The sequence below is a fragment of the Oncorhynchus mykiss genome, chromosome 15 (assembly GCF_057628025.1).
Source record: "Oncorhynchus mykiss isolate SJ-2025 chromosome 15, ASM5762802v1, whole genome shotgun sequence".
NCBI classification, from domain to species: Eukaryota; Metazoa; Chordata; class Actinopteri; order Salmoniformes; family Salmonidae; genus Oncorhynchus; species Oncorhynchus mykiss.
Genome location: NC_143036.1, coordinates 65,570,466 through 65,581,436, shown reverse-complemented (window position 1 = coordinate 65,581,436; position 10,971 = coordinate 65,570,466). Strand labels below are relative to the sequence as shown.

Below are 10,971 nucleotides of genomic sequence, written 5' to 3'. Positions count from 1 at the left end.
GTCAGCAGTAACACATGGGCGTAATCATAACATGGAGGTCTGGGTAATAAAGTTACATTTCTTTCTATTATCCTTGATACTGTATGTTTAATTGAAAAAGAAAAAAAAAAGACAGTGAAACTTCTTTTCGTTCAATTCATTTATAAATGTATGCTGTGGGACAACATTGGCAAACTGAGTTGTGCAAGCTGCTGCGGTGTTCTGAAACCAATGATATACATCTCATGACCTGAAACGCACAGCATAACCTCTCACACTGACAGAAAACTAATATCAAACCGATCTCTCGCTATGCGGTTGTAGGCATAAAATGTAGGGGATATTTCCAGGAGCATCATGCTTAAACAGTGTTTGCTAAATAATGTACTCACAACAATTTAAGAGCCAAAACGTCAACTTCCAATAGGAGAAACCTATACTAGAGATGGGAATTGGGATAGGTCCTATATAACAGATATAGTTTGCCAATACTGGTAATGCACATGTGGTGGTGTTAAGGGTGTGTGTGTCAATCATTAACTTTTAAAAGAAAATAAGAAATATAATCAGTTATTTGTCAATTACTAATCATAAGTAGGCTCTGGCCCCTCTGGAGATTTTACATTATATTTACAAATGCAACAAGACAGCAAATTCGCGAGACATTCGCCATAAAACATACAATTATTGTACAAACGGATTTGTTTCCGAATCACAGCATTTCATCTGACAGAACAAAAGCACTTACGGCATCTTATAAATTAACAGTCTTTGATTTCCAAATAGAAATTTAAATCACAACTCCTGAATCTATAACTGCTTAATTTGTTCATAGGTTCCTTGCTATTTACATGCAAACATACTTTTATTAAATCGGACCCTCTAATTTGTGAAAAAGAGTAAAAGCTGTGGTTTTTATTGCTGAACGTGCAACATTGTTTTCGCTGGCACAAAAATTGTATATTCTCCCAAAACTTTGAATTGGACATCCAGTGCAAGCTACAGCTAAAGCTCCTAGCTTCAAGTGACACACCTTATTGCCAAACATTCAGTGTGGAAAGACAAAACAACATCCACGATGTAAGAATCTACCAACAGAATGTGAAGTCAATTGTGTGAATAGAGGCTGTCACAAATGGCACCCTATGCCCTATATAGTGTACTACGTTTGGCCAGAGCCCTATGTGCCCTGGTGAATGTCCCTGATACTAGAATGACCAGCAAACGTGTACAATCAATAGGTGAGCCGATACAATGAAACAATTAAAGAATATACAATCAATTAAAGTTGAGGGGTAAAGGTTACAGGAGAACTTCTGAATGCGTCACTTATTGTTAAAATGTGGGTTGGCGCAACATGGTATCAGAGCATTTACAGAATAATATGAAATGCTCTGAGACCAGGCTGGTTGGTGACGGTGGAAGAACTGGATATAATTAATCATCTCGGTTTCTCTCATTCATCAACTATTCACTGAGCAAAACATAAATCAGATTTAAAATACAAAAAAAAGGCATAACAAGACTTGACAAATCTGAACTACAGGCATCAGATAATCAAGACAATTGTTCTGAACCGGCACTGCCATGAATTCCAAGCCCTTTTCTCAAAACATTTGAAAAGTCAAATAAGAAAACAGGGTTGTAGGTTCTGATATTTCAGACAAATGGCTTTCATGTGGGAAAAAAAATAAAACCTTGATTACTGTCAAAAGGATGGGGTGAAGGACGCTCAAAACAGAGCAAGAAATAACATGCAATTAGGAATTCCCCTTATTTCAAAATAAGACTACCAAATCAGATCCTGGACTACAAATTGGTGCTACAATAGAATCAGATCTATAGAACTAAAAGATTGTATCACCAATTGTCTATGGCAAAAATTAATTAAAAGATTAAACTAAGATTACTTTTAGGTCTCCAATCAGTTTCAAATCGAATGGGCTAGACCTCGTGAATGGGACACATGTATATCCTCTCCCATGTCTGTTCGGATCTTTTAAAATCGGTTAATTCTTTCAACGTCTTCATAACTTCAAGCTACAATTGGAAGGTAACATGTTTCAAATAGCTTTTTATATATTTTCTTCTGTAACAGTAATGGCTTTAAGTAACATTTGCTTTTGCAGCTGGCTTTAGACTCTGTACTGGGTGTCCCATCATAAAGGCTGACAATGAGGGCAGGCTGTAGTTGTAGGAAGATGTGTGCTTAACGACATGGGATCCAGGAAGATACAACAGAGAGAGCTACAACATCATCCTCTTCGATGGGCAAACCCCTTCCTTCTGCCAACCCTTTCACTCACACACACTGCGGCCAGCCTCTACCACGTAGGAGGAAGAGGGTGAGGGGCAAATGCGAGGCCTACCCACCCTCCTACCCCATCTCCTCCACTTTCTTTAGCCTCTTCACCCCATCCTCTCTCTCGTTTTCCTCCTCGTCCCTCGCTCGGTCATTACTGGATGTCTTCTACGTAGTTGGCGGGGTAGAGGCCCACCACGCCGTCTTTCAGGCGCCCTCTGCACCAGCCCTGGTCGTCCTCGTTTCCTATCTTGGTGAACTCCTCACCTTCAGGACAAAAAAGGAAAACAGGGAGGAATGGACAGATGATTATGTGGAAAGATGGTGGTAGATGAGCATGTCTTTCTGTTGAGCAGCTTCAAAAAGGATTTGTGACTCAACTCCGCCTCACTCACTTTTCTCTGTGTTTTAATTGTCATAGATAACTGATCTGACAGGACATGGCAAGTAAAAGAAGACTGGTGGAGACATCCAGTCCTTTCACTTAGCAGTGGTCATACAGGACAGCAGACTAGAGAATAGGGGGACAGGGCAGGGGTCTCTTCACTCACAGTCTTTAGTGTATTCACACACACCTGCTTTGAAGCTGAGTTCATCCTGCTCCTGTCCTTCGTAGTCGTAGAGGGCAAGCACAGCCACAGACACCCCCGAGGACGCCGGCTCCCCCTCAAACGGGTTCCCATCGCCGTTGGCATCCTCAATGGAAAACGGGTTCACCCCAGTCTCCTCATCCGACCACTCTTGCGACTTCTCCACACTGCTGGCGCTGAACAGACAGAGGCAGCAATCAACATAAGGGAAATTTGAAAATGTTACTTGTCAATCATGCCCTGATCACACACCGATTGGACAATCCAGCATGCCAGGCGAGAGAAGCGGGAACAAAAAGAGTTAATAGGGCCCGGGGGAGGGGGGCATAAAAACAACGACACCAATGTAGAGTACAGCACAACATGTAGAAGGCCCAGCAAATGCATCTCCGAATCCGCCCGGATACAAAGACTGAAAGACTATAGGTTCTCTCTCTCAAATCAGCCAATGGGGGGGGAAACATGCCTCTTTAGGAAACCAATGCTGTGAGGTTTTGTTGGTGAATGGATTTGTGAGTTTGCTTTGACACCACTTGGAATGGACACAGACAGAGTGCTGAGGTAAGGCAAGGCAACACAATGACACGAGTACAGTACAAAAGCATGGTTGGAGTTCACCCCATCCACCACTAGAGGGAGGTAGATGTACAGTACCAAGATGAACAAACACCCTTCTTCCCCAGTCAGAAAACCCATGAAACACACACACACACAAACACACACACACACACTCTCTGAAGCCAGGTTACAGTCAGCCTCTTGCAGTTGGTACACTCAGACACCAATGGCATCTCATAGTTCCTGCTTTATGCCAGAGAGACTGACACACACCGTTGACTTTATGAGTGCTAGTTTCTCTGTCCTGCCTTGAGTCAATATCAGCCCTAATGTAAAACAGGACCCAATATAGGTTCTCACCAAGTTGTAGACAGGCTTTTGTTTAATAGTCTAAATTCTATAGAAATTGTATTTTTGAGTTCCAACTTGCAACAGATCTGACTGTAAAGTAAACACAGACAGGAAAAATACACACAAACACACAGAAAGAATGCTCTGCAGGACTTGGCACTGTTAGGAGTGATGACTAATGTAGGTTTGGTGTGATCGCTCACTGAGAGCCCATGCACCATAACACAGCCTGCCGCTAGCCAGGGAGAGGGAAGGAGAAAGGGGAGAGGAGGGGAGCAGTAGAAAGAGAGAGAAAAAAAGTGGGGTGACAGAGGGAGAGAGGGAAAAGGGAGGAAAGGAAGGGGACAAGGATAGATGAGAGGAATAAAAGAGAAGTAATGGAAAAGAGAGGAAGAATAACAGGAAAGAGTGAAGGGAAAAATAAAGATGAGGACAGAAAGGGTGTGCCTCAATAGTGTGTTATTGAAGTGTTTCTCAGGGGTGCACATTTTTGTCTTAGCCCAGCACTAGCTCACCTGGTTCCACTACTCAACAAGCCCTGTGTGCTCGTGCTTGGCTGGAACAAATACGTGCAACCCTGAGAAACACGTGTGACACTAAAATACTAAATTCACCCAAAGACTGAGGGAGAGGAGAAAAAAGAAGAGGGAGAGAGAGAAGAAAAGGGGGGAGAGGGTCTCTCTTTCACCAACGTTTTCACTTCCTCCACTTTTTTGACATTGAGCGGACTGCTGTTGTTGTTGTTGACGACGACAGCAGGCTGTTCCTTCACGGTCCCCTGGAGATCCTCGTCGTCGTCTTCCTCGAAGGGGTTTGAACCCACCGGCTCTGTGCTAGTGGGCACAGTCAGGCTGACGACACGGAGACAGGCATTTGTGACACACACACACGTACACCCCAAAACACATACTCGTACACATACACACCTTGAATCCAGACAGCTTCGTGACATACCTAAAGCTGAATCGAAAACCTTCGGATGTGAGGGTTTAAGACATAATGGACACACAAGTGACACTTCCAACCATAACCAATCAAATAGACCATATGAGCAGTGTGAGAAAAAACACATGACCAGTCTGAGGACACTGACGAGGCAACGCTGGGTACGTATGGTTTTTAGACATCCATCATGACACTAGGACACAGTCACAAAATAAACATGTTCAGTTAACAAATAAGAAATGGTCAGTTTTCCATTCACACAACATGTATACACCTTCACCAATTCCTCTTCTACAATCTCACTGATGCTTTTACTAGCATTTTATCAGTGTTTTCCCCAGCGGATACGCTCTGGGGTTGAGAAAACGGTCACACTCTTCACTTCACCAGGAATTCATTCTGAATTCCAATTTGACCCATATAATAGCCAATTTCCCTAGACACTTCAGGTAGATCCGAGAGGGTCAGATTGGTTTAAGCAATAGCTCCATTTTTCCCTCTGATTGGTTAGGTCAAAGCATTACCAAATTAGTGACACCTATCTTTAAAAAATATATATTATCTAGAGAAGTACCTTGGGTTAGAGGCTGGGCTAGATTTGGAATTCCACACTATTCTGTTGTGAGACCGAATTATGATGAAGTCACCCTATTGATCTACGGTCAGTTTTGTATTCCCCCCTAACAGTTACGGTTCGGATTTGGGGAAGGTAAGCTGATCTTAGATCTGTGCATAGAGACAACTTCAACCAGGAACCCACTGTAGTGTTGTATGCACATCGTATGTTTACAGTGCAGTTGGACCATGGCACGTAGTAGCCATCTGTCCAATCACAACGTCACTGCACTGTAGACACCTTTATTGACAGTCACGGCGCCACGCTCTCTGAGATAACCAAATCTCTCTCAGAGGAGTTGAAACACCAAACAAACACTGAACAGTGGCAACAATGTAACTTTGGTTGGCAGAAGTCAGAAAAAAAAGATGTTCACACATTTTTAATGATGTTATATTAGGTCTCAGACCAATATCAGCCTGCTTTTTGGTGATGTCCACAACTGTTCTTTGTAGAGAGAGATATATATATCTATCTCTAGCGTAATACTCAATAGTTAGTTGCCCATAAACAACTTTTAAAGTGAGCAAATTATAAAATGCCCATATAGCAGTAAACTATCAATTTAAACTATCAATTCCCTTGAAGTGGTGGTATCTCTGATTTTGCTATAGCGAAGAATTTCACTCTTACCCCCTTTTCCTTATATGGCCATTGTTTGTTCAGTCTATTGTTTGTGTTTTCGTGAGCTGTGAAAATGAATTTCCACTGTAAGTACAACTAATCTTGATCGACACACACTCACCTTCACCCCTGTAGACACAGATATAGCCTACAGTACAGTAGAAGTGACGTGACAGAGTATGTGTCTTATGCTGGTAGGGTGAGGCAGACCCATGTTTGGCAATATGCACATCTGATGGATACCAAAGGGTCAAATGCTTTGCGTGCCTCACATTCCTCTCATTAACTCCTCACACTCCCCCAGTACCCACCCTACACACACACACACTCCCCCAGTACCCACCCTACACACACACACACACACACACTCCCCCAGTACCCACCCTACACACACACACACACACTCCCCCAGTACCCACCCTACACACACACTCCCCCAGTACCCACCCTACACACACACACACTCCCCCAGTACCCACCCTACACACACACTCCCCCAGTACCCACCCTACACACACACACACACTCCCCCAGTACCCACCCTACACACACACACACTCCCCCAGTACCCACCCTACACACACACACACACACACTCCCCCAGTACCCACCCTTTACAGTCAGTGGGGCACTTCTGTTTTCTCAGGGCTTGTTACAGGAATGTTTACTGTGACCATGGCAACAACTCAGTGGTGGAAGACATCATTCCAAAGGCTTTTCTCCAGAATGCTTTACCAGCGTTCCCGAACAGCGTCAGAGAGCCTTGTTGTGGAGGAACAGTAACTATGATGTTTAGATGTGGAAGTGGTGTGTGGAACGTGTGCAGAGAGTCTAGTTGTGGGGGAACAGTAACTATGATGTTTAGATGTGGAAGTGGTGTGTGGAACGTGTGAAGAGAGGCTTGTGTGGAGGAACAGTAACTATGATGTTTAGGTGTGGAAGTGGTGTGGAATGTGTGAAGAGAGCCTTGTGTGTGGAGGAACAGTAACTATGATGTTTAGATGTGGAAGTGGTGTGTGGAACGTGTGAAGAGAGGCTTGTGTGGAGGAACAGTAACTATGATGTTTAGGTGTGGAAGTGGTGTGGAATGTGTGAAGAGAGCCTTGTGTGTGGAGGAACAGTAACTATGATGTTTAGGTGTGGAAGTGGTGTGGAATGTGTGAAGAGAGCCTTGTGTGTGGAGGAACAGTAACTATGATGTTTAGATGTGGAAGTGGTGTGTGGAACGTGTGAAGAGAGGCTTGTGTGGAGGAACAGTAACTATGATGTTTAGATGTGGAACGTGTGCAGAGAGTCTAGTTGTGGGGGAACAGTAACTATGATGTTTAGGTGTGGAACGTGTGCAGAGAGTCTAGTTGTGGAGGAACAGTAACTATGATGTTTAGGTGTGGAAGTGGTGTGTGGAACGTGTGCAGAGAGTCTTGTTGTGGAGGAACAGTAACTATGATGTTTAGATGTGGAACGTGTGCAGAGTCTAGTTGTGGGGGAACAGTAACTATGATGTTTAGATGTGGAAGTGGTGTGTGGAACGTGTGCAGCAGTGGTAAGAGAGGATTGGAAGCTACATTCTTTCACTGGCCTTCTGACACGTTTATCTACTGCAACTTGAGAAATGTCCTCCCACTTCCTGACAGTGTGTGTGTGTGTGGTTACCTGCTGCTGCTCTTGGCTACCTGCTGCACTTCCATTTGGCTGATGCCCGTCAGGGTGACTCCATCGGAGGGCTTCTTCTTCGTCTCTCGCCGACTCAGTGTACGGTTCAAGTCTATGGACCAGTCCTGAAACACACACACACACACACACACACACACTTAGAGTCACGCACCCTTGGACACAGAGGAACATGAGTCACATGCTCAGCTCAACAAATTCAGCATCAATGTTCAAACGTTAGTAACTAAAACTGCTCGTCTTAACAACAATACTACACTAAGGACAAGCATTGATATAATGCACACACTCACAGGAAGTTCCGATGCTCTAACTAGCACAATCACTAGGTAACGTTAGGCAAACGTTTCTCAGGCTGTGACTAAACACTGAAGACCAGGGCTGTGGAGTACTGAAACAGTGTGTGTGTGTGTGTGTGTGTGTGTGTGTGTGTGTAAAGAAAAACACATCCATCACCATAAAGACAGACATAGCACTGAGCCATCACAAACCTCCACCAGAAGCTAAGGAATGGGCTTGAACAAAACATCATCCCAACCAACGCCAACAGAACCTCATCCCAACATTAGGAGAACCTTGTCCCAATGCAGGCCCATAGAGAGACACACACACTTTAACATAGTCCAATACTGCAACGCTATCCACAGAAGGACAGGGGCTGTGTTCAGGAGGGCCCTAGACTTACTACAGCTCTATGGAGGTTACATAGGGGCTGTGTTCAGGAGGGTCCTAGACTTACTACAGCTCTATGGAGGTTACATAGGGGCTGTGTTCAGGAGGGCCCTAGACTTACTACAGCTCTATGGAGAACATAGGGGCTGTGTTCAGGAGAGTCCTAGACTTACTACAGCTCTATGGAGGTTACATAGGGGCTGTGTTCAGAAGGGCCCTAGACTTACTACAGCTCTATGGAGGTTACATAGGGGCTGTGTTCAGGAGGGCCCTAGACTTACTACAGCTCTATGGAGGTTACATAGGGGCTGTGTTCAGGAGGGTCCTAGACTTACTACAGCTCTATGGAGGTTACATAGGGGCTGTGTTCATGAGGGTCCTAGACTTACTACAGCTCTATGGAGGTTACATAGGGGCTGTCTTCAGGAGGGTCCTAGACTTACTACAGCTCTATGGAGAACATAGGGGCTGTGTTCAGGAGGGTCCTAGACTTACTACAGCTCTATGGAGGTTACATAGGGGCTGTGTTCAGGAGGGTCCTAGACTTACTACAGCTCTATGGAGGTTACATAGGGGCTGTGTTCAGGAGGGCCCTAGACTTACTACAGCTCTAGAGGTTACATAGGGACTGTGTTCAGGAGGGCCCTAGACTTACTACAGCTCTAGAGGTTACATAGGAGCTGTGTTCAGGAGGGCCCTAGACTTACTACAGCTCTATGGAGGTTACATAGGGGCTGTGTTCAGGAGGGCCCTAGACTTACTACAGCTCTAGAGGTTACATAGGGGCTGTGTTCAGGAGGGCCCTAGACTTACTACAGCTCTAGAGGTTACATAGGGGCTGTGTTCAGGAGGGCCCTAGACTTACTACAGCTCTAGAGGTTACATAGGGGCTGTGTTCAGGAGGGCCCTAGACTTACTACAGCTCTATGGAGGTTACATAGGGGCTGTGTTCAGGAGGGCCCTAGACTTACTACAGCTCTAGAGGTTACATAGGGCTGTGTTCAGGAGGGCCCTAGATTTACTACAGCTATAGAGGTTACATAGGGGCTGTGTTCAGGAGGGCCCTAGACTTACTACAGCTCTAGAGGTTACATAGGGCTGTGTTCAGGAGGGCCCTAGATTTACTACAGCTCTAGAGGTTACATAGGGGCTGTGTTCAGGAGGGCCCTAGACTTACTACAGCTCTAGAGGTTACATAGGGGCTGTGTTCAGGAGGGTCCTAGACTTACTACAGCTCTAGAGGTTACATAGGGGCTGTGTTCAGGAGGGCCCTAGACTTACTACAGCTCTAGAGGTTACATAGGGGCTGTGTTCAGGAGGGCCCTAGACTTACTACAGCTCTAGAGGTTACATAGGGGCTGTGTTCAGGAGGGCCCTAGACTTACTACAGCTCTATGGAGAACATAGGGGCTGTGTTCAGGAGGGCCCTAGACTTACTACAGCTCTATGGAGGTTACATAGGGGCTGTGTTCAGGAGGGCCCTAGACTTACTACAGCTCTATGGATAACATAGGGGCTGTGTTCAGGAGGGCCCTAGACTTACTACAGCTCTAGAGATAACATAGGGCTGTGTTCAGGAGGGCCCTAGACTTACTACAGCTCTAGAGGTTACATAGGGGCTGTGTTCAGGAGGGCCCTAGACTTACTACAGCTCTAGAGGTTACATAGGGCTGTGTTCAGGAGGGCCCTAGACTTACTACAGCTCTATGGAGGTTACATAGGGCTGTGTTCAGGAGGGCCCTAGACTTACTACAGCTCTATGGAGGTTACATAGGGGCTGTGTTCAGGAGGGCCCTAGACTTACTACAGCTCTATGGAGGTTACATAGGGCTGTGTTCAGGAGGGCCCTAGACTTACTACAGCTCTATGGAGGTTACATAGGGGCTGTGTTCAGGAGGGCCCTAGACTTACTACAGCTCTAGAGGTTACATAGGGCTGTGTTCAGGAGGGCCCTAGATTTACTACAGCTGTAGAGGTTACATAGGGCTGTGTTCAGGAGGGCCCTAGACTTACTACAGCTCTAGAGGTTACATAGGGGCTGTGTTCAGGAGGGCCCTAGACTTACTACAGCTCTAGAGGTTACATAGGGGCTGTGTTCAGGAGGGCCCTAGACTTACTACAGCTCTAGAGGTTACATAGGGGCTGTGTTCAGGAGGGTCCTAGATTTACTACAGCTCTAGAGGTTACATAGGGGCTGTGTTCAGGAGGGCCCTAGACTTACTACAGCTCTATGGAGGTTACATAGGGCTGTGTTCAGGAGGGTCCTAGATTTACTACAGCTCTAGACGTTACATAGGGCTGTGTTCAGGAGGGTCCTAGATTTACTACAGCTCTAGAGGTTACATAGGGCTGTGTTCAGGAGGGTCCTAGATTTACTACAGCTCTAGAGGTTACATAGGGCTGTGTTCAGGAGGGTCCTAGATTTACTACAGCTCTAGAGGTTACATAGGGCTGTGTTCAGGAGGGCCCTAGACTTACTACAGCTCTAGAGGTTACATAGGGGCTGTGTTCAGGAGGGCCCTAGACTTACTACAGCTCTATGGAGGTTACATAGGGGCTGTGTTCAGGAGGGCCCTAGACTTACTACAGCTCTAGAGGTTACATAGGGCTGTGTTCAGGAGGGCCCTAGACTTACTACAGCTCTAGAGGTTACATAGTGGCTG

General features: G+C 45.6%; 1 protein-coding gene across 13 annotated transcripts in view; it reads right to left on the bottom strand.

Annotated features, from left to right (window-relative positions):
- Positions 1 to 124: 124 nt before the first annotated feature.
- pacsin2 (protein kinase C and casein kinase substrate in neurons 2) overlaps positions 125 to 10,971 on the bottom strand; it is a 40,001-nt gene continuing 29,154 nt past the window's right edge. For 6 of the 13 annotated variants that reach the window (XM_036944913.2, XM_090200838.1, XM_036944912.2 and 3 more), the window contains 4 exons: positions 7,619 to 7,743; positions 4,473 to 4,631; positions 2,857 to 3,047; positions 125 to 2,548 (listed from right to left, as the gene is read on the bottom strand). In XM_036944913.2, coding sequence (XP_036800808.1) covers positions 2,436 to 2,548; positions 2,857 to 3,047; positions 4,473 to 4,631; positions 7,619 to 7,743 — 588 coding nt within the window. In that variant the 3' untranslated portion in view covers positions 125 to 2,435. The remainder of the gene's footprint in view (positions 2,549 to 2,856; positions 3,048 to 4,472; positions 4,632 to 7,618; positions 7,744 to 10,971) is intronic. The other 7 variants (XM_090200844.1, XM_036944916.2, XM_036944917.2 and 4 more) reach the window with 2 other exon arrangements.